Source organism: Excalfactoria chinensis, chromosome 4, assembly GCF_039878825.1.
Source record: "Excalfactoria chinensis isolate bCotChi1 chromosome 4, bCotChi1.hap2, whole genome shotgun sequence".
Classification (NCBI taxonomy): domain Eukaryota; kingdom Metazoa; phylum Chordata; class Aves; order Galliformes; family Phasianidae; genus Excalfactoria; species Excalfactoria chinensis.
Window position 1 is genome coordinate 29,188,728 of NC_092828.1, and position 23,127 is coordinate 29,211,854.

Genomic DNA, 23,127 nt, shown 5'->3' on the forward strand with positions numbered 1-23,127 from the left:
TGCAAGAAAACACTGGCTCCAACTTGAACCCCAAGGTACATTGTTGTCTTTAACATTAGTATTTAAAAGCACGATTGTTGTCGACATTCACATCAAACTCATGTGAAACACAGACGGCTTTAAGTGGCACAGTCTTGCTAGTTAGACTTCACTAGCACTAACTTCACTGTTCACTGACAACTCAGGAAAGTGGGTCTGATGCCAACTGTTCTATTTCAGCCATTTAACTAACACTTTACCATAAGAGGTTGAAGCAGTACTTTGCCTACTCTCACACCAAGTGCCTTGCCTTATTTAACTAGTGTGAGCAGTTGGGAAGAAAACTGAAAACCATCAGTGAAACTGCTATAGGTGTAACGATGAAAGAACTGCAAAAGAAGTCCTTTTGGCACCAGGTGCCAGTCTTCAAGTTTTATTTGAAAGTGCTGACCGTAAAATGTCCTCGGATATGATTCTGCAGAAACTCAGTGGAAGAGGGTGCCACCTACTGCATGGAGAGGCACGTGTGCATATAGGATACCTCAGCAGGAAAACACATCTACTGCTTATCAATCCACCAAACAAAGCAACAACAAACCTATTACGGACCCACCAGTTTCCATGTTAGCTCTGCTCAAAACAAGAAGGCAAACATCCTGTTTTCTAAAAATAACAACTACAAAAAGTCTTTGACTCCACCTGCCCCATCTTATTAACAGTACTCCTAGGGACCCTGCAGTTTCTGGCATATAAAGTGGGTTTAATAAATTACCTTTGATTTCTGGATAGTAGAGAAAAGGCTTTGGTTCACTCGTTTCTAGATCAGATTTCCGACGTAGCTGTACAAATACAGATGCTGGCTTTGTGATATTGACATCTCGATACTTGGGTGTTTTGAACACAATAGCAAACTGTGAAGGAAACAACGATAGAGCACATCTGTCACAGACCATGTTTTTTAGTAACTCTGTATTTATATCTGTGTTATTTTTGTAGGAGCTGCTTCTTTACCAGGGAGTAAAAGGCTGCTACAACAAGATTCCCACTTTAACTTTCAGCTGTACTTTTGAGTTAAGAGTCCTAAAGCATTCTGTTAAAGGCAAAACGTTACTATTGCATCATTTCTCTCTCTGTCAATAAGCATCTGCTCTGGGGCTTTTTCAGTGCCTGCACAGGAAGCCTAGAGAGTTCCATATGTATCCTATCCAAACTTATGGTGTGTCTTTAAAGCAAGGGATCTCTTCTCCTGATTCCTTGATGCTGTATTCTTACCATAGATCTTAAAGGAATGGTTAGGGCTGTAATATTGTTAGGAAATTGCCAACAAATAACAGGGACTGAAGAGGTTAGTATGGAGGTTTTCACCCGATTTTCCAGCTGTAATATAACCCTATTTTTCTGAGATCAGAAAACCATTAACCAATGGCAAATGCTCCATTACTTACTTGTCTGTGTACATCCGTAGGAGAAAAGTCTCCAAAGCCCTCCCACATACCACCATTCTCATCCTCTTCATAGAAACGGATTTGAATATCATCTGCACAGTCAAAGAAATAATAACTTCAGGGTGTTTGTGCATTTATGTAACCTTTGGTTACTTTTTAGCTGAGTGATAATTGTACACAGGGATAATGATGATTCCTGTATTACACGTTAAGAAAACATCATCACAGATAAGCCATTTCTTACGTCAGTTTTAGATCAGCCTGATTCTGATAACTTCACTGAAGCTGCTGTTCACTGCACAGTAAAAGGAGAGTTTGGTTCACTACCTCCTCCTATTCCGGAGCAAGAAAACATTGCAGAGGAGCTTTATTTGGAACAAGTGAGTAGGGAGGGGAGAATGTGAAGTGTGAATGTAGAAACTGCTCTCTCTCCTCCAGCAGTTTCAGTTCAAAAAAACTGTTGCAAAACCTGAAGTGCCACAGTTCAAGTTCCGCTGGCTGCTGGCAGGGAGCCACTTCAGAGCTCAGTGAGATGGCAGCAGTTTGGGTGAGCAGCGCGTCGGCAGCGATCCCTCAGCCCCCAGACGCAGCACAGCCGCACCACAAACGCGGCTTCTGCTCCTCTGAACAACTTTTCCTGCCTTCTCTTTTTGTTTATTTACTTATGTATATTCCAGGAGAGGCTGGGCAATAGCACAGTAGCATATTCCTCCCCCAGCACTTCTGATGAGAAGAAATTACAGAAAAGTCTGTTTTCTCTTAGGGCGATGGAGGACTGCTTGCTCTGATCCACCAGCTGCTAGGCTCAAGATGGTGAACCACCACTTCCACTCCTGCTGTCCTGCATGCTCAAGTTCCTCCAGAGAGGAAGTTCCTGAGAGCCACGAGGTCAGGGGAAACCCCACTCAGGCAAAGGGGAAACCCCACCTTGGGGCTTCCACTGAGTCAAACTTGTATTTATTTATTCTGTGCACATGAGTTAAGTTTCATGTAGGTCCTCCTGAAAGCAGAGGGTACACAGCGTACTGAGGGAAAACAGTTTCTTCTAAGCCCCCAGAGCACTCCCTGTTTCCTGTGCAAGTGCTAGAAGAACATGGCAAGGAAAAGAGGTGGAAAAGGACAGGCTTTTAACAACAAAGGCAGAGACTCATTCCAGACAGGTGAGAACTAGGCACTCCTCTGCCATCCAGTCTACACCAGGGAGGCCCAGCTATTATCTGCAGCTGAAAAATACAAAGGATTTACCCCACTCCTGCTTGTTTTATTTCTTTCTTAGTTCAACCCAAATGATACAAACCATTATTTTCCCACCCAAAAACAGAACAACCAAATCCATACTCAAGAGTCCTATCCTAACACATTCATACCATGAGCAGAGTCTGTGAGAATCAGTTGAAGCCAAGTGATCTCTGCTGTTAGCATATACGTAAGAATGAAGTTACTAGCAGCAGCAGCACTGAATACACTCAGTTCCCATTGCTGGTTGACACAGAAGATACACACTTACCCTTTACAGTCAGAAACTTAATATAAATCAGAAACTTCAGAATAATTCAGAGCAGCTGTTAACGGAGTCAAAGATCACCCAGAACCCATTACCCATGAAAAACAGAGCACAGACAAGGGCAGAAATCTGAGAAGGACAAAGCTGGTCTCTGAGGAGGCAGCACAAGTTCAATTTAGTTTGCAGGACTATTTCCTGCTGGCCTTGTTTCCAGAAATACAGAGCACATATAAATCCTGCTGCACTTATCAGAGCAGGAGAACAGCAAGACAACAAAGCTGGCTTCATGTGTATTCCAGACGAACATCCTGGTGTTCCTTACAATACTCAGGACCACTTACCTTTCTGAACCTTGTCACAGAGAAGGTAAATCTCTTCCCCTCCTGTTACACACCCCGCTGTTCTGTCCATTCTTACAATTTTCAAGTTGGAGGCATTGGGCGCTTCTATTGAAAAGAAAAGGTTTTAAAAAACAATTGTTTTCATAACCATTTTAGATGACAAGAAAATCAAAACACACAAATGCAATGGGAAGACAAGGTGCCAGTGCAGCATACACGAGTTTGTCTGTGTTTTCAAAAAGAATGAATCAACAGTTTTTCACCTGAAGGGTGTAATCTTGTATCCTCCAGGCTCTGACTAACCTGCCAACTATAAAATAAGGCTCTGGCCATTCCAGCAAATTACTTCAATTAAAATAACAGAGCGGTGAACTGCATCCAGCATTAACAGTAACTGTACAAGAGGAGCGCATTATAAGAGAACATTTTTTCTTTCCTATTTTCTTGGTGACAGGGCACTGCTGAAAGCGGTTACCTTTACGTCATTAGTTTAATGTAACATGCAAAGCTTATTCTGCTCTCTAGCTTACTTGAAAGCAACCTCAGTTCTGGACCAACACGTCAGACTGTTACCGAGAAGCTCACCTCTAAAGATTTAGCAGAGGCATCACTGCATTACCTATTGGTCCTTGAGATACAACTATCAGCTGATAATTATTAAAAGCAACTGTCACAGACAACTGTGCTACAAGCTGTGACTGCTCTGTGGAAGGAACTTGAATGGTGCAACAAAGGATATAAGGAAAAAACAACAGCCCCTATACAAATATTTTGGAATCAACAAACATGAATTCACCCACTGCATCAGATTGCCCAGACCCCAACCAACCTGGCCTTGAAAACCTCCAGGAATGAGGCATCCACCAGTTTGCTGGCCAACTTGTAACTATGACAAGTGCCTCACCACACTCCGAGTAAAGAATTTTCTCCTAGCAATCAATATAGATCTCTCTTTTAGTTCAAAACCATTCCACCTTGTCTTAGCACTATCAGATCATGTAAAGTCACCCTCCATCCTTCATTATTCTGCCTCTGTTGTTTCTTTGCCCTTCTCGTCCTCTTTGCTTTATCAATACTCTTTATCATTACACTTTAGAGTAAGAAAACAAACGGAATCTGTAATAGTTATTAAGAAAGATCAATATTCCTTAAATTCCTAAAATTCCTTAACTTAAATTCCTCAACCACTATCAGTTAAATCACTTCAACTTGCAGATGGAAGACTGTTTTCTCATTCAGAAAATAAGGGACACGCATGCTGTACGAGTAGTAGATGTATGGGCACTACATTCTCCAACTGACAGCAAACAACAGACTACAGTAGCTTTAGAACAGCTACATTTAACACCTTTAAACTTTGTCCTTAGAAAGTGATGACATACATATGACTTTTGCACCAAGAAAAAAAAGGTACTTTTTTCTGACTCATTACAGTAAAATTACCAGGAACATGACGACACACAGCTCCAAGGAAGAAATCTCGAGCAGCAAAAAGGTTTCAGGTAAAACCACCAAGTATAATCCAAAAGCACAAAGGGAAAATGTTCACTTAGAACAGCTACAAATAGAGTGACATGATACAAGTATAAAAGTACGAACAGGTCCAGAGTAAATGGCTGAAACCTTCTGGTAATGCTAGTGTTACAAAATAAGGACAAGCAGATGCCCAGCAAAATGAAAAGTGGATAATTAGCAAGAAAGACTGAAATGCATTTTTCCTCACATCTCGTGCGACAAGGATTTGCCATAGAAAGCAACTGAAGACAAGTATGCAAAATTCAAACACGTTCTAAAAGGAATTTAGAGTATTCTCCTAACACAGGTGGCAGGGTTAAACACACTAACAGCAAAACAAAATCTTGCTTTAGGGCTTACAGCAGCATCGACCAAGAACAGAATGACAGCATATGTACTTGGACAGACATGAGGCCACTTATCTATGGGCTACCTAAATATAGCAATACCTACATAGCATTTCTATATGTACAGAGATGTGCCCTGCCCTGTACTGAAGCAGTAATTAATGCCAAATATACTTACTGCTGTCATATATTGCATCTGATATAACAGGATCAAGCCTCCGTGTGAAACCACCATTACTGTCAGGAAGAAAGGCTGTAAACATAAGACGCACCACGCTGAGATCCATTTCTTTTGTTTGCTGTACCGCTGCCTGGCGAATAATTTCTCTCTCTCGTTCTGGAACCAATAAATTAGCACAGATGAATTAGCAGAAGTTGGGGAGACCAAGCATTTTCCAAACATTACTATCAGTAGGCAGCAACAGCAACTTTGTTTTCACTTAGTATCCATCAGTTTCTATCTTTCTATTCATAGAGGAGGAGCTATTCACTCCATTCAATTTGCCGTTTGTGAGCTAGGTGTTATTTAAGGTAAGGTACACAATTAAGAGACACAAAGTGACTCCTTTCTGCTCTTTGTTCATGAAGGTTCCTCTAAGGACATTTGAATGTCTAGCACCAGTGATAAAGAATAGGCCAGCCCCTTGATACAGCTCAGGAGAGCAATACAGACCTAAGGTTCAACAGGGGTGCTGAATGAAACAGGTATTCCCAAACAAGGTCCCCACAGTTACTTAAAGATATCGTCTCTCACAGCAATAACACAAAATGACTATTTATTGCTTCACTAAATAGGATAAGAACAGTGAAACAGAAGTGCAGAGGTGGGTACAGGTAGCTACTGGAAGAAGTTGCTCCATTCTCATTCACACATGGGCAGCAAAGACTTTCTGATTCCCTAAAACACAGCAGTAACGTGCAACCTCTTCCTGCAGAGCCATAAGCCTTTTTCTGACACAGGGCCTTTTTCTGGATAAAAATCAGCATTTTTAGAAACTAAACCATTTTCATTTTTCTTTTTTTTTTTTCTTCTTCCTAAAAACCTATTAAAAGCAGATCATCATTTCCACATACCAGTTAGCTGTCTGTCTCCACATCCTTCTGCCTGCAGATAGCCAAGTTCAGGATGCACCAAGAGTCCTGGGTTGTATCCTTTTTTGCAAGCATCGATCATGCGCGTTTCCAGAGTTTCAAACACTTTCTTCTTCGTGACGTGAAGTATTCCAAGGTTTGCAAACCTGCCGAATGTTGGTTCGTTATTTTTGGGATGCCTTAGGCCAAACCTGCAGCAGCAGTCAGTCCCTTATCAGAGGAAGCAGTTCCAGTGAACTCCAGCGTGACAATTTCAGCCAAGCTTAAAAAGCAAATCAAATGCATACCACCGTACGGCAGCGATCATACGGGTGCACAGGATTTTCCCATGGCGTAAGAAGTAACCTTTAAGTTTTCAGGCTTACAGTGTGGAAACAATTTATAAAACATCTGAGAATTTAGTTTGCGCTGTCACTAATATGTAATTCTACAGCTACTGTGAAAGCGATCGATCAGAAAAGGTTTGTTCAGACCAAATTGGTTTGGAGAACAAGCTAAAAAGCTAAAAGCAGCGCATGTTTTTCATAGAAAATGGCTGAAGTTTGGTTCTGGATGTTCAGCAAGACACTTGGGGCATCTCTCTGAATGACAACATGGGTAATACGTGCTCAATGTGCTCTCGTAAAAGTCCCCTGGCATATTTGAAAATCAATTAGAACTGGAAGTATGAAATCAAGACAATAACCCAATTTTCATTTGGGTCAATTGAGGATAGGAAAGCTGTTTCTAAACATCTGATGAAAAACAAGACAGGTTAGGAAATGAGCCAAACTTTTCAAGATGAAAAGGAGCATTTCAAATAAAGTTATTTAAATTGCTGTGCTTGGTAAAGTCAGTACGCTGGGCTTGGACATCAAAAGTTACAGTTTAAAAGAATCTCTTTCCCAACCTTCTCAGCTTTTTAAACTACTTCTTTACCAACAAAGACATTCTTGAGATCACAGAACTAAAACTCACAGCCAGCATGAAACCTGATCTAAGACTGAAAACGTAGACAGGAGCCTGAGTTCCATTTACTGATATAAACAATTACTCCTTTAAATTAAACAAGAACAGACCAACTACAATTTCAGTATAATCTTATTGCTTTAAACTTAAAAAGTTTGACTCGTTTAGTATTTTCATGTTTATACCTGTCTTACCTTAATCTCCAATTTACTATCCTCATTTTCTTAAAGCTTTTCTCATCACTGTATTCCCATTGGCAAATTTCAGCGAAGGTAAAATATTGATCAAAACTGTGACAAAACTGATTCTCTCCCTCTTAGCTAAGCTTTGCAAATGCATTTGACAGACTTACCCAACAACCATGTCTTTAGGTCCCGCATTGACTGTGCACACTCCGTCTTCACAAAATTTACCCACCAAGCTGTGAGCGTGTAAGTGGACGTATTTCCCATTAGTAACTAACTGGACGATCACTTTTGCAGGTCCAACATAGTTGCAAATCTGTAAACAAATGTAAAACTGGTGCCTTTAAAAATGCAACAAACAATAGTTCCAGTGGAATATTTTCTGTCAGCTGAGTACAATCAAGCTTGCTTAGGAGAAATGCGTGTGTATTTTCTCATAAAACAAACTAATTCATTTGTAATTTAAATTGATACACAAATGGCAGAAATTGTGACAAAGAAGTCAAGAAATAAAACAAACATTATGAAAAGCAACCTTCTGTTTCCCATATCACTATTATTAGCTTTATATTCTGGCCAGTTGTACCATGTTGCTCTCCATAAACTTAACTTAGTACGTTAAATTCACATTAGACATTGCTACACCTTAAGAATCCCATTAAAAAATGCAGCTTTTATTTTATTTTATTATTATTTCTTTTTCCCCAACACAAAGATGTTTTCAAATAATGGTAAAGATTATGATCCCTTTCACACATTTTGGTCTCATTACAATGATCGCTCAGGTAGAGGTTCTGAAGTGAAAGCATTCTGCATTCATAGGTATTCTGTCAGATCACAATGTTACATCAACACATAAACCTGCCCAGTAAATACTGCCTTCAAGTGTAGGTGAGGATATACACTAAAACTCCATTTAAGATTTCGCAGGCCTGCATTTAGGATGATCTGGGTGCCTTTGCAGGCACTCTGGAGGACAACAAAGCTTCTCACTCCCTCCATCAGTTTCTGATGACCACACGTTCTCAATAGCTTTTAAAACTGCGATGTCAAGTAATGCTTCAAAAAAAAAACAACACCTCCCTAAAATGACCAACAAAGTCCCATTTATTAACACCAGCTATTTGTTTTACGCATCATTTAAAATGTTATTTTTCTCTCCTCGCAAATAATACACTTCAACTCAGTTATCTTTATGCATCATTTTCAAATTAGAACAAATATAAAATTATCTTGATTTAAAAAAAAAAAAAAGCGAACATTCCCTTCCCTTCCAATTCACTTAATTAACCCTCTTATCAATGTTGTTTTTCTCCCTCCTCCTCTAAGGTTTCTTCTGATTTGCCCGAGGGAAAGTTCTTTGTATTACAGCAGCTTATAGATCTAATCAACCGAGGTATTAAAGGATCACGATGAACATTAAAGTGATGAATCAGTGATGAACTGAACACTTAAGGTTATATTGTTGATAATACGCTGATAACCGGGGATTGCCACGACTTCACCACACTGTAAGTTCTGCTAGCCTCCTCCACTCCGTTTAACCCCTCTCTTGAATCCATTCCATCACAGCTGAAACACTCTGCATACACATAACATGCGTCTTCAACATCTTCCAATTTGCTGCTAACAATAAAAAACCCCAGAGTATGAAAATAAAGCTGTTCCAGGAGAAGCAGGTGTGCAAAAGTCTTCTCACTACTCAGTGTCTGAGAGATAACTGTATAAAACTTTAACATGTTTTACATGTTACAAGTGGCACTTTCTAAAATACGAAACATGGGGGTACTCGTGCTTCTGTCCGTTCCCACACTGTCATCACTCCTGGACTGAAACAATACAAACATACACAATAATCACTGCTTTGTCTTTTCTACCATTCTCAGCAGTGAGAAAATGCAGGAATCTCTGTGTAACACTCATAAAATGGACTGAGAAGAAAATCATTATATGTTGTGCTAAATGTCGCCTTCATTACTACAACTAAGTTCTCAAAAATATTTTCTTTTCATCCCTCACTAAGAAAGGCTTTCCCTGCTAGGAAGTTCCCAGCACATCTACAGCGTTACATTCGTTATGACTAACATTCATGTTCTTGTGTCACATCAGAAAAGTTCAAGACAACCCTTCATCAGCTGTAGAAACCACAGTGAAACTGTAGGTAGGACTGCTGCACGTCAAGGACTTTCCAGCCTCTGAAAGCAGAACACATAACTGCAGCGGTAACCAGATTGCAATCTTCCCCTGTTACTCAGCTCAGCTTTGTAGTCTCTCTTAGTGAATAAAGGAATATATATATATATTTCTTAAAATGTAATACATTATACAGATCATTTGGCAAGAAAAGACTATTTTCGAGGCTGATATCCTATGCTGCAAAGGCTACAGGATGTTTCCTACATGTTTGCTCTAAAGATGGACCTTTCTAAGTGATTTTGTGACATCCATAATCTGTAGCCAGAAAAACAGCGCCAGTGGCTAACCATCCTTATGTAACCTAAAATAAGTCTGAAATCATTTTGGGGTACCCCTGAATTATCGACACTATTGCAATTGCTGAATAACTTAAAAGTCAGAGGTGCTAGAAGGTAGACAGCATGTTACAATGCTGGGTATCTGTACAGGAGTCCAAAGATTATGGCGTTGACAAAAAAACTATCTGCAATATGAGTATTTGGGTGCTGCGCTGCTCCGAAGCAGATCTGTGACCTACAGAAACGCAGCCACTGAACATCAAATTGAAGATGGGGGAGAAAAAAGAAAATAGGGAGTTCCTGGGAAGGAGCACAGCTGTAACACTTGATTACGTCCCGTACTGAAGCAGCATTCAATTGCTCTAATCTGATAAAGTCAAAATGCTGCAGGCTCACATTTATTGGCTGTTCCTGTTTGAGAGATTTGCCCGAGAGATTAAAAGCACCCCGTGAACTTGATGTTTATTCAATTTCAAAACAAAAGTTGAATTTTTTTTTCAGTTATTTCACATCTTCTTGAGATCCAGGACCCCAATTTTTTTTTTTAATACTTCCTAAAACTTTACAAAAACTTTATAAAGAACGTTTTTCTACTTGAAAGATGTTTTTTCCAGTTGCTCATAGAAGCAAGAAGTGAAACCAACTACTTAACTAAAGAAAGCAAATGATGGAAAAGACCATGTCAAACATAGAAGGCCAGTAATGATAAAAATAAGTATTTCTCTTTCTAATTGTTTTGTTATAGAAGCTACATCCCCAATCTTGCCTGACCTTTTGAGTATGACCAGCAGTGCTGTCATAAGCACATAAAAGCAAAGTTCCACATATGAGGCATCACTCATTCTTTATAAATGCCAAATACGAATGTTTTCTGGTTGCCAGTTTAAGATACAACACGTCAAACTTGGTAGGAATTTTTTAGGCAAGAAAGTACTTCCTTAGAGGCCTAAGAATAAAGCAATGTACAGTAACTAAAAGCAATGGGAGTTTAAAACTCCTCTCCAAACGTGAGGTCACAGATTTTGATGCATTGCTTTAGAAGCCCAAGTAAATGGACTCAGCACTCCAGACTCATCGTAACCAACTATAGCAGCAAAAAACACAGCTCTCACTGAATTAACCTTTGGCTGAATTGCTTCAGTACAGGCTTTCAATGAGCATTACAGATTTATAAGAAAAAAATCCGTTTGTTCTCCACTAGTGATTATCTCTTAATTCCACTCCAGAATGAATTAATCTTTAACCTGCAATCAGCAAACTAACACTCCACAGTTTAATTCCTATGGGGTGGAAAAAGCTTTACTTAATGAGGAAGTTCAACAACCAAACAACTTGCCTCATTTTCTGCAAATGTTCCTCCTGAACTTGAATTAGGTGCTGAAATCCCCCTGATTTCAATGAGGACGCTTATCTCCAAATTGAAGTATAATTTAGGATAGCCTGAGGACACGTCTGGATGGGCAGTGCTCCTGTTTGGGTGCCTAAGTTCAGGGCTGCCTAAATGGGACGCGGCTTTGATCCTCAAGCTGAACTGCACTACAACCAAAGCCATGGGTACAGAGACGGTACTCATTAGCTTGGGCACATCTCTGAGCAATGTGGTTACTTCAGCCTCTAGGCTGAAACTCATTTACATCCAGCTCACAGAATAGGCAACCTGAAATCGTGTGCAGCCACCCATGTAGATTTGCCCCAAGGGAAATGAAAACTCAGGACATTTCCGTCACACCGCTGTTTTCAGTAAATTCTTTTCACACCCAAAACTGTATCAAGCACTTCATTGTCAAGCCTGAATAAGCCAACATCAATATGCAAGATCAGGACATACAAACATGTAAAAAAGGCAAGTGGAAGTCTTCTATGGAAGTTTTCTGTCAGTTTTCCAAATACATCAGAACAAACAACTTAAGAATAAGAATGTAAGATAGTTCAGTGAGCTGGTGATATCAGACTACCCAGTTTTGTTCTTCTGGTGGTGGTGGGTTATTTTTCCCAAAGCTCTTAAATCTTCCCATAAGATTTTAAAGGGAGCGTATCTGTCGTTATTTGGATATAGAACAACTATATAGAACTCCCTATTGTTCTTTGCTTGAACAAGCTAATGATGAGCAAAGAGCTCAAGAGCAATAATTTCAGCTGTTCTAGATGTTACAGTTCCCCACTGTCGCACTAAGCAGACAAAAATGAAATTTAAACAAATAATTTTAGATAGCTTATCATTAAAGCTTCACAGAGTCACCAAACTGTTGGGGTTGGAAGGGACCTCTAGAGTTTTTAAGTCCAACCCGCCTGCTAAAGCACGTTCTCTACAGTAGATCGCACAGGTAGGCACCCAGACAGGTCTTAAATATCTCAAGAGACAGAGATTCCACAACCTCTCTGGACAACAAAGAAGGTTTTCATTATAGTGTGTTCAACATCTATGGCTTCCCTGTAAGGATATATAAAACTCATGTAATCTTATAAGTATGTAACAGTTTCTGTACATACTAGTAGGTTTATTGATAGCAAAGACAGATGTAAACAAAGAAATACAGATCCATAAAGTTAAATGAATTCTATCCTTGGCACTATAGTAAAAATACTACTGCTAACCAGGCTATACATACTGTTAAAACTAGAATTTAAAGTCAATTCCAAGTTTCCAGGTGGTGCAGTTTTGTCTCAAATGCAAAGCAGATCTGCTATACTAACTCCTGACATATACCATCTTTTAATATGCTCTACAGGGTGTGGTTAAATGTGTAATTAACTACCAAAATATCTTGCTTAGAGACATGGCAGTCTTCAGCAATTTAGCCTTTAAATGAAAGACACATCTTCATATGTTCCAGCCCAGCTACAAGTTAGGGGGTAGGTGCAAGAAAACAACTGATTGAGATTCAGTAGGCCACATTATTCAAGAGGTCATATCAGATAATTTTCTTCAAGTCTACAATGCATAATCCTATGAAAAGGCTGCAGGGAAACTACAATGCTTTTTTGTGCACTGAAAATGTCTACTCTAAGAGCACTCCATGGTGCCTATTGGTAAATCACATCAGCTTTTTGTGCAGAGTTGGCCAAGCAGAAGAAAGATCCTGGTGTGAGCTGTACAAGTCACCTCATAGCCAAGGTTTGAAGATCCGTTACAAATATCAGTCTTTTTTCCATTAAAGCCAAACCACAGTACCATCCCTTCACATCACTGTGATCAGCAAATGGAAGTTTTATCATGAAAGTCTTGGTGTAACTGTAAAAAATTAAAGAAAATACAGTAACCTTCAAGTGTGCTCACCTCATTTACAACAAGGTGAGCACCCTTTGACAAAACACCAGAAAGACTTACAGGAAAAGGTGTGAAATGCTTCTGCATTTGCTGGCACCACTTGAATCAAGAACAAGCACTAACAAGTAATGGCCTTGAGGAATCTACTTGTTATGTTCCTTTGCCAGCCTCTCCCAGCAGGTGTTGCCATGTGGGGATTTGTAGTAGAAAAAACCCAGATGCACACAGTAGGACGAGAGGGAGGGAGGGGACGGGACACGTGTGTTGGGAGAGCTTTAGATGAAATTAAAATCTGATGATCAATGGAAACAGGAGGTTTGATGGAAAGCCAAAGAACATTTTGCTTTCTAGTTTTTCCATGGAAAAATTCCATTCCCTACAGAACTTCTCATTGTGTGTACGCTTGTCATGCTACTGTAAGTCCCATCACACCTTTAGGAAACACAATAGCACAATTACTATCAATAACACTTGATATTTTTATTAATTATCAATGTAGATGGAATCGGAATCCAAAGACCTGGCATCATTGAAGCACATAATTTTCATATGAATGTACCAGTGAATTGTATTCACTGGTTCATCATCACTATCACAGTAGGAAAGGAAAATGCAAGTAGAACCTTTGCCTGGGCTAGTAATTTTTCCTAACAGTTTTGCAAGGCTAAATTTCTCACCCTCCTCTCAATTTGCCAGACTAAAACACCCTAGGCTATCTCAGCCAATGCTGATTATTTTCCATTGAGTCATGCATGTACTGATTCATTCTGGAGATGCAGCTGTTCCAAACTGTAGCCTTTCTCAAGAACTGCAGAAGAACTACACACACACACAAGGGAAAGCTGACAAGCAGCACACAGCAAGGACTGGTACAGAGGCTGACTGCTTGCCACCCCTTCCATTCCCTTCTCTTCTTGTAAAGAAGACAACACCAGAATTAAAAGCTTTTAATCCTGCTCCTCATGGTACAATCTCTATTGTAAAAGCTCATCAAAGATGTAAAGTAACAAGACTGAGGCTTTCATTAACTTATAAAAAAAAAGCAGAAAACACACAGTTTATCTTTTTCTCATGTCTATGCAGAAAGAATTTTGTGCAAGAACCTTAGGCAACAAAAGTTCACCCCCTATGGGCTGCCCAGCGAGGTGGTGAAGTCACCAACCCTAGAGGTGTTCATCTTTCCAACCTTGGTGATTCTATGATTCTATGATTCTAATCCTAGAATGGTTAACCGTCACTGTTCTAGTCCTCATATTGTGCTAGCTCTGAATGTTTCTTTAATTAACATACTCAATCTTTTCCTGAAAAAAAAAAGAAAAAAAAAAAAGGTTCAGAACTCCTGAATATAATACTACTCCTGTTAAAATGACATGGTTTTTTGTTGATTTTAAAATTATCTGCATTAAATCCTAAAGAACCTAAGGACTTAATATCCTAGAGCCATCGAGAAAGGAGTAACATGAACAGACAAGTAATGAAAAGCAGGTAAATAGCATTTCAGACTGGACTGGAATAACTGAGTAGACTCAAGCTATGCATTATGCTGGCAGTAGAGTAACTGACCAGCTCAGAGCAGCATTATACTAAAACCACACCTTAGGGAAGAACTCCATTGGCAAGAGCAGGGGCAGTGCAGTGAGGTGGCAGGTGCAAGAAAGATTACTGCTCAGCAGCTAATAGATAAATATGATGCCAAAATAACTCCATGAATCTGAAAACTATTTTCTTTTTAAACCAATTACACTTTTAAAGTGGGAAATGAAGTGCAGTCAATTTCATATAAAGTGAGTAATTTCATAATACTGTATGTTGCATTGCAGTACTGAGTTCACAAATTATTAACGTTTTAGGTCCTTACCTTCACTTGGGGGTATGACTTTTTGTTCTTCTCACTGGAAGCACCAGGAAGTCCACCATGTGAAGGCCCTTCGCATACGTACCGGAATCGAAAACCCCTCTATGGAAATAAAAAGAAACTTGAATGCTCTTCGAAAACAAAAGTGAAAAAAGACAGCATGTGTGCGCATGCGCACACACAAAACTTGCCCAGACAGCCCACAAATAGTAAAGTACAACTGATCATCCCCGAAATACTGTCTGAATGATGGTTGACAAGGCACCATTGAGCCAGCCCCAGGTAAAGTGTTCTATTCCTACTCTTACACATTAGCAACGGGCAGAAATTCTCCTTTCAGTAAGTGAAGACATTCTGAAGCAGAGATCTATTTATACTCTCAAAACAAGATGATAAATAAATGACAAGAGAATACAACAACAGATGCTATTTCTGTCACAACAGATGTTAAGTAGAGAGGGTTGCAAACAATCACAGAGATAAGAATGTGGATGAAACTGAAATCCTTTCTCCTTGTGGGAAGAGCATGTGGAAGTCATATCTCTGACCAGAGCGAAGTCCAGGCGCCTCGCAAAAGTTTCAGAGCACTCTGTACGACCCACTAGCAATCACTCTAGAGAACAGCAGTCCATGTATTCCATTTTGATGGAACTAATATTCCCTGTGCTTTACTAAAGCCTCTATATGGTACAGAAGATGCAAATTTTAAGCAAATGTACTTGGTAACGCTTAACTCTACTTAAATATGCTATTTTATCTGCCCCCTCCCACCTCAGACCTACCTGCCAGTCCTGCAAATTCTGACATAGTCCGTTATACACAGTCCTCCTGATGTATTCAAGCCATCCATTAAGTGTTGCATTCTACATGAAAGATCTTTAGCCTATGCCTAATAGAAGGCATCTCTGAAGTTGATGTCTCTACTAGCTGACAGTGAACTGGCTCAAAAAATCACTCTGTAATCTCTGGCATCTATCTCACTGAATCCTTTTCAGTTTATGAACAAGCCTCTCAAGCAAGTGGAAAGATCTGTCTTTTGTTTAGATTCCGACTGGACAATGTAATCAAACCTAAATAACATATTTGCTTTCTCACAGAGTATTGAGCAACAAAGTGAAGTGCTCAACTACAAGCCTGAGCTCCAGGTATCCAGCAGGCAAAAGTTTCCAGAGTCATGATGCGTGGAATGACTCAGGCTCTCTTCATTTGCCATGCCTTAGGGCCTGAAGGTCTAGCAGACATCTGAGTGGCCTTCCCCAGTCTATCATCCTTCCAGTGCTGGCTGTGTTAAAACACATACAATCCTACACTTCCCCGCTGCCTCTTATTTCCAAAACGATGACAAGCACAGTGCTCTGTCTGTGGATCACTCTTATTATACCGTATAAACCTTTGCTCAGCTTGCTTCATGGGTGCTCCACTACAGAGCTGCTTACAGAAATGTCATGTATGGAAAGAGTGGCTTCCTTTTAGACACTGCACACTACAGGTTCTGCCATAAAAAGAAATGACCTGATGGATGATGAACTAAAACAACAAGGAGGAGGCAGCATATTCTTCCAAGAGGTCACAGTACACTGCTGTTTTTCACCTAAGGCACCTAACTGCCCCACATTCCCAATAAGGGAGGCTGAAGTAAAAAAAAGGACTCAGTGTGTCCCTGAAACAAACGTCCTCTGCAGTCTCCTAGAAAAAAGACTGGAGCCTGACATGCTTTTGCAGAAGACGAAGCACAGAGCAGAATGGCTTCTAGACACTCTTGTCTACTTAACAGACTCAGTTTAGGATTTTATGCAGCTTTGTACTTCTGTTGCAGGAAAACTAACCAGTACATAGCATTGAAATTGACACCACCAGGGCAGCTTAAGTGAGAGTCTGCTTCCAAGTCACAAAAACAGTTACTTTCAAGAATTAACCTCCATTTTTCTTGAGTTACTCAGAACAGCTAACTGTGACAACAGGAATCAAAAAGGACAACATAATTTCTTCATGGTGTCAAAACACAAGTCAAAATTTCCTGTAACTTCTGGGAACAGAATTTTTGCTTTTTTCCTTTCACACCTTTCAAGAAACACAAAACAAATTCTAAAAATCTTCCATGCCTATTAATTTCTATTTCCAAACGCTGGGGCACTGAAGAGTCATCTCTCAGATGAAAAGCTTACATCTAACAAGATATTTTTTTAAACCCTCAGTTTTTTTGTTTTTTGTCCTTCTCTTAGACACTTCCAAAGGGACACAGAGATGAAGAAGGAACAAAACAGGAAACAATTCGACTATGAAAGCAAGAGGAAAAAATGCTTATGGTTAAGTGCAATATTTGTTACTCACTTTAACCTCTTCAACACTTCTTTTCTCATCTTAAGTCACAGTTTTATTTATAGCTGAACACAGTGACACAGGTATTGCAAAGATTTTCCAAATGTTACCTGTTTTGGCTGTTCAATGATTTGAAGATACGGTCCATCTGCTAACATAAGAGAAAAGTGTTAGCACAAAATTATATTTCTATTGCTATGAAACATGAGTTACAGGGATAAAACCGATATCTTTCAATGTCTTGACATTTTTGAAAGCAACGAAGCATCTTCGGAACATAAATAAAATTTTAATGAATAATTTAATCAGTTGAAAGTAAACCACTGCTAATCTTTACCAAGATCAGTGGAGTAAGAAGGGAATTAATCATTTACAAAAGCTTAATTTTAGCTCAAAGGGCATAAAGGGGCAACTCAGATCAGCCAGTTAAGACACTCAGCAGTGAGTAAGAAAAGGATTCTCTCCTTGCCACTGATGAGTAGGTTGGCCTTCCCCAAGTGAAGGTTAAATTTTGTGTTTAAACCCCTTGGGCTCTAAAGACTGTATTCACCAAGCCTTGGCCCCAGGGCTTCCTAGTGCCTAGGTGCTCCTGAAGGTTTTCAGACAGCCAATGGGAAGCTCTGAGGTGTGGGAATATAGGAGGAATTCAAGCTGTCTCAACATGTCTTAACAGTCAGATCTGCTTTAGAAAATGGAATTGAGGAGCCTAAACAACTTTCATTCTTTTAATAATTTCAGATATACTTTAAAATATATTGTTCTGCTGTGTCTCTAAAACATGGAACACACAATGCTTGAGTACAAATACAGACTGTAATGAAATCCATATTTGTCCATGTTGTCAATACATGGAGTTAAGTTCTAATAAATTTTGCTTGTTTTTCAGACAAGACCTATTAGCTTTACCAAGATTAAGCCTTGTATCATTCCCTAAATGCTAGCTCATTTAAAACCATAAGCCTCATTCAAAATTCACCAGCATAAACATCTACCAGAGTTGAGAATTAATCGCCTCAAAGGCTGAATTTCTTTTCTGTTTCTTTACCAACCAAGAAGAGGATTTCAATGCTAAGAATTCAGCTGTTATCAAAGCAGACTCTGAACAACTTCACTTGCTGTGAACACCTGCAAAATTTATTGCCAGCTATAGTCCTGTTATATTTATGCATCATTCATTACTTATACCCCATTAAAGTTATTAATATTGAGGAATCCAGCAAGTTCACTGGTACACATGGAACCTTCAGAACAGACAATATGCAGTTGTATGGCAGGGCCTGCAAGCACACAAAGGGCATATCACGCCTTGTCAACATCCAGAAGAAGGTGTGATCAGCCTCTGAACATCTGCATCATCTGCAAGTAGCATGCAATCAGGGAATGCTTGGCTCAAGCACAGAACTATGTACTTGTATCAGCTTTCATCTAACAATGGGCCTCACGTTTACTGACAACTAAAAGTGGCCAAGAATATGCTTATTTATAGTTTGCAGCACAACTTCATGTGTCCTTCTTTGTTCCTCACTACAGCTTTTCCTTAATAAAACAGACCTTCATGTCTGTAGGTATGTTCTTAACTGAACAGTTTTGTCTCAAAAAGAGAAATTCTGCTAAGTAAGCTAATAGATACAATTTTTATCTTGCTGTCAAAGCCAGCAAATGAATTTATTTCATATCAAAGTTACATTGCAAATACCAGTCACAACAATTTCACATATAAAGGTTATTTATTTCCCAAGTCCAGCATTCTTCCTGTAAAAAAGTAAACAGTGCTACAACCAAAATCAAGTAAAGCAACTGTCTCAAGAACAAATATACATCATTTTACACTGGAAAGCAGGAAAAAATATTTTGGACTTCAGAAATTTTAAAATATGTAGATTAAATATATAGTTTTAGTGTGATTTTTTGCTTTGTTTTTTTGTGTGTAACATGGAGTCAAGATAAATAAAGTTAGGCTTAATTATGATATTGCACTTACATTTAACTGGCACTTTTATCTGTGAATAGACCTGCAACCCTCCCCATTATTTAGGCATCTAAATGTTATACTTCATGCCATACTTTAGCAATCCAGATGCCTTGCATCTTCTGAGCACTGGCAGAAATAATTCACATTAAATACAATAGTGTAACTCATTTCTCAACCAAGCCTCTACCCAGGTCACGACCTGCCAAGCAGTTCTTCTACTGTTTTCCCCTTAGGAATTCACTTTCAAAGCATATACTTGGGATTAGAACCTGCACAAAATCTCACTGCTCTCTCTCAACCACTAAGCCAGAAAAACAGTTGTCTTTTATACAAAAGCTGAGTGGTTACAGAAGTCCACTAGAAAGCAGCAGATCCGGGTTCAAGAGGTCAGCATGTGGGAGTTCATACACCTACTAGGGGGATTTACATTAATACTGGCCTAATGGGAAGCTTAAGGGGAATTCTTTGTGCTACTGACATAGTTTCACCTTGCATGCAGGAAAATGAAAAATTTAGGACAGCAGCACTTGTGCCCCCTTGGGAGAGAAAAAAACAAACACAAAAACTTATAAAAATCACACAAACATAAGAAAAAATCGAAGTATCTTAAATATCAACACTAGGAACTCAATAGGTTGCAGTGTAAATGTCTAGAAGCAAATTATATCTGCTGACATTAATAAGTGACAGCAGACAGATTAATCAAAAATATATCAATTCACATAAGGCAAAGTTCTGCAAGATCTCATTTTAGTTTTTGAGTTGTATGAATAAATATTCTCTCCTTTCCTATCACTAAGTTAATACTCTGGTATGGCATACGGAGCACATCTGAGCAAATGGACAGAGAAGGCAAACTAAGGCATTTAATTATACCAAAAATTCTACTTAAAAATAAAAAAGGCAATATTCAAGGTAACTGTCAAGTACAAGTAATATATTAACTACGAAAAGAATTCCTCTTTGCAAGACATCTCATACAGCCAATTTTCCCTAGACTGAATACTTTCCAACAGTACATTAGACAGACAGCCTAACATTTGTTATGTAGCCCCTCTTCCGTTTCTTCCTCTCTTTCTCTCAAATCTTTCCTAAGGAAGAGAAAAATATGAAAGTGTTTTGCCAAGGAAAGTTTCTAATAGTTCATTTCTATTAAGTAGGCATGTCTGGTCTAAACACATGAAAGCTGAAGGTGTACAACTTGCAAACAGAATGAAAAATGATAAGATTTGTGACAAACATTTGCACCTTTGTTCTAGGCTGGAAGCAGCCCAATTAAAGTTGTGTTCTTCAAGTTCTTTTATAACAACCAACTCCTTTATAGGCATTACACAGCCAGGAAAAGGAATGCTACTAAACACATAGCTGAAGCAGGATGAAGTAATGGAGTTCATCTCCACATAGGAATAACTCCCACAGCTGCCAAGTATTGTCAAGAGTCTCCTCATGACTTGCCTGGCACTGCTGCACAACCAGGAGGACCATGGACATCACACATTCCGCTAACCAGGAGAGGGTTTGGTGCACTGCCACATTCTGATACTTCAGTGCTTCCTTTTCTGTCTTCTCCCCTCACTCGCCACAGGCCAACTTACATCCCACTACCTCCCCTCCAGCCTGACTCACAGTTGCACTTCCCCACATCTCCTTCAATTGCTATATTTCTTCATTCTTTTTCTGAGTCAGAGGCCCTCCTGCATCTTGATACTCCCACCACTTCTTCCTTCTTCCTCTTGACAGGCCTTATCCTGCACACACACTTTGCAAAGGAGCACCCTCTTAGCTACATTCTTCCCATCAAAGCCAAGCCAAAGAACAGTGGGCTTGCAATGTTGGTATGATATCTCTGCAGGCCTTGTAACTGTGCTGTTTAACTCTGCGGATATAGATGAAACCATTCACAGCCTCACGGTCTTGGCTATTAAGCCTAATACCAACGCTCCTGAGTCAATCCTGGAAGTGGTAAATTGCTGCTACATGCTCAGACTCTAGATCAAACTGGAGTGAGGCCAGAGGAAGGCCACAGGGATGAGCAGATGGGCTGGAGTACCTCTCCTATGGAGACAGGCTGAGAGAGTTGGGGTTGTTCAGCCTGGAGAATAGGAGGCTCCAGGGAAACCTTCTAGCAGCCTTCCAGAACTTAGAGGAGGACTACAGGAAAGATGAGGAGAGAAATTCCGTCGGAGAATGTAACAGTTTTAAACTAAAAAAGACTAGATTCAGATTAAATATTAGGAAGAAATCCTTCACTATGAGGGTGGTGAGGCACTGCAATCATCTACCCAGAGAAGCTATGGATGCCCCATGTTATGGCTTAACCCAGTAGACAGCTAAGCACCACACAGATGTTTGCTCACTCCAACTTTGTGACAGGAGAGAGAGCATTAGAAAAAATCCAAAACAAACAAACAAACAAAAAAAAAACCTCATGGGTTGAGATAAGGTCAGTTTAATAAGAAAGGGGTAAAAAAGGGCAAAAACCAAACCAAGAATAAAAATCCCAAGTAAAGCACATGCAATTACTCACCACTTGCTGACCCATGCCCAGACAGTCCGCAAATAGCGACTGCCCACCCAACTCCATTCAGTTTTATTTTTCAGCACGGTGCCTTACATCTAGCTGGGGGCAGCTGTCCTGGCTCTGTTCCCTTCCAGCTCCCTGGGCATCCCCAGCTTCCTCACTGGCAGGACAGCATGAGAAACCAAAGAATCCTTACCTCTGTAAGCACTGCTCAGCAACAACTAAAACATTGATGCACTATCAGCAAATTTTCAACCTAAACCCAAAACACAATGCTATACCAGCTACTAAGAAATAGAGAAGTATGTCAGCTAGAACCACCAGGATAGAAGAACCTGCTGACTTCATGCCATGCTACCTTTGCTGCTGAAGGTATTTTAAAACATACAGCTCAGTCCAGCAGTTTGCACTGTTACAGGTGGTGTTGTAAATATAACTGTTTTCACAGAAGGCACACACAGACTACTTCTCTTTCTAGATTTAAATGTAAATGTAGAACTTGACCCATGTAACCAACTACTACAGTCTTAGGGCCAAAATAACCAAGCACTAACCACAATTTTTACTTAAAACTGATGTGAGACAGAGAAAAAAGTGGGTAGAAAGATCTGAACATTGACAACTGCATGGAGAAAATCCTTGCCTCACATCTCAAAGATTTTTCTACTATTATTGTACATAGATGACAGAACATTCGTCATCAGAAAGTCCCCAGATTCCCCAGCTATTTGTTGATTAACCTACACTGGCATGACATGGCAATCCATATACACATCATACCTGCCTGCCAACGTAATGTCTGACATTGTTCATTTACAGATTCACAATTAGCCGGCATTTAAGTAATAATCTAGTCTGAAATTCATGTTTGTGATAACCTTAAAAGGGGATTATAAAAAGGACACCTCCTTTTAACTCAAGTAGATAGTGATAGGACAAGGGGGAATGGTTTTAAGTTCAAGGAGGGAAGGTTTAGATTGGATGTCAGGGGAAGTTCTTCACAGAGAGAGTGATGAGGTGCTGGAACAGGCTGCCCAGAAAGGTTGTGTATGCTCTGTCCAGGGAACTGTTTAAAATCAGGCTGGATGGGGTCCTGGGCAGCCTGCTCTGGTACCAGATCTGGAGGTTGGTAACCCTGCCTGTGGCAGGGGACTGGAACTTGATGAGCCTTGGGGTCCCTTCCAACTGAAGCCATTCTAGGATTCTATGACTACATACTTCTTGACTAAATCCCATTTTGCACACAGAGAACGTGCCAGCTATACTGCAGCAGTAGACAAGATCAGTGCAATAAAGAAAAATTAATAAAAGGCAGCTGAGTAATATTGCAAATTAAGGATATAGCTGGAACTAGCCCTGGAA

General features: G+C 39.7%; 1 protein-coding gene across 2 annotated transcripts in view; it reads right to left on the reverse strand.

The window, feature by feature from the left end:
- Positions 1-23,127, reverse strand: part of NFKB1 (nuclear factor kappa B subunit 1) — a 55,785-nt gene that overhangs the window by 17,927 nt on the left and 14,731 nt on the right. Inside the window, exons 4-11 of one of the 2 annotated variants that reach the window (XM_072334180.1) lie at positions 17,383-17,420; positions 14,957-15,055; positions 7,524-7,672; positions 6,206-6,369; positions 5,310-5,468; positions 3,270-3,374; positions 1,425-1,516; positions 752-890 (exon numbers count right to left, since the gene is read on the reverse strand). In XM_072334180.1, coding sequence (XP_072190281.1) covers positions 752-890; positions 1,425-1,516; positions 3,270-3,374; positions 5,310-5,468; positions 6,206-6,369; positions 7,524-7,672; positions 14,957-15,055; positions 17,383-17,420 — 945 coding nt within the window. Of the gene's footprint in view, positions 1-751; positions 891-1,424; positions 1,517-3,269; positions 3,375-5,309; positions 5,469-6,205; positions 6,370-7,523; positions 7,673-14,956; positions 15,056-17,382; positions 17,424-23,127 lie in introns of both variants that reach the window. The other variant, XM_072334178.1, reaches the window with a different exon arrangement.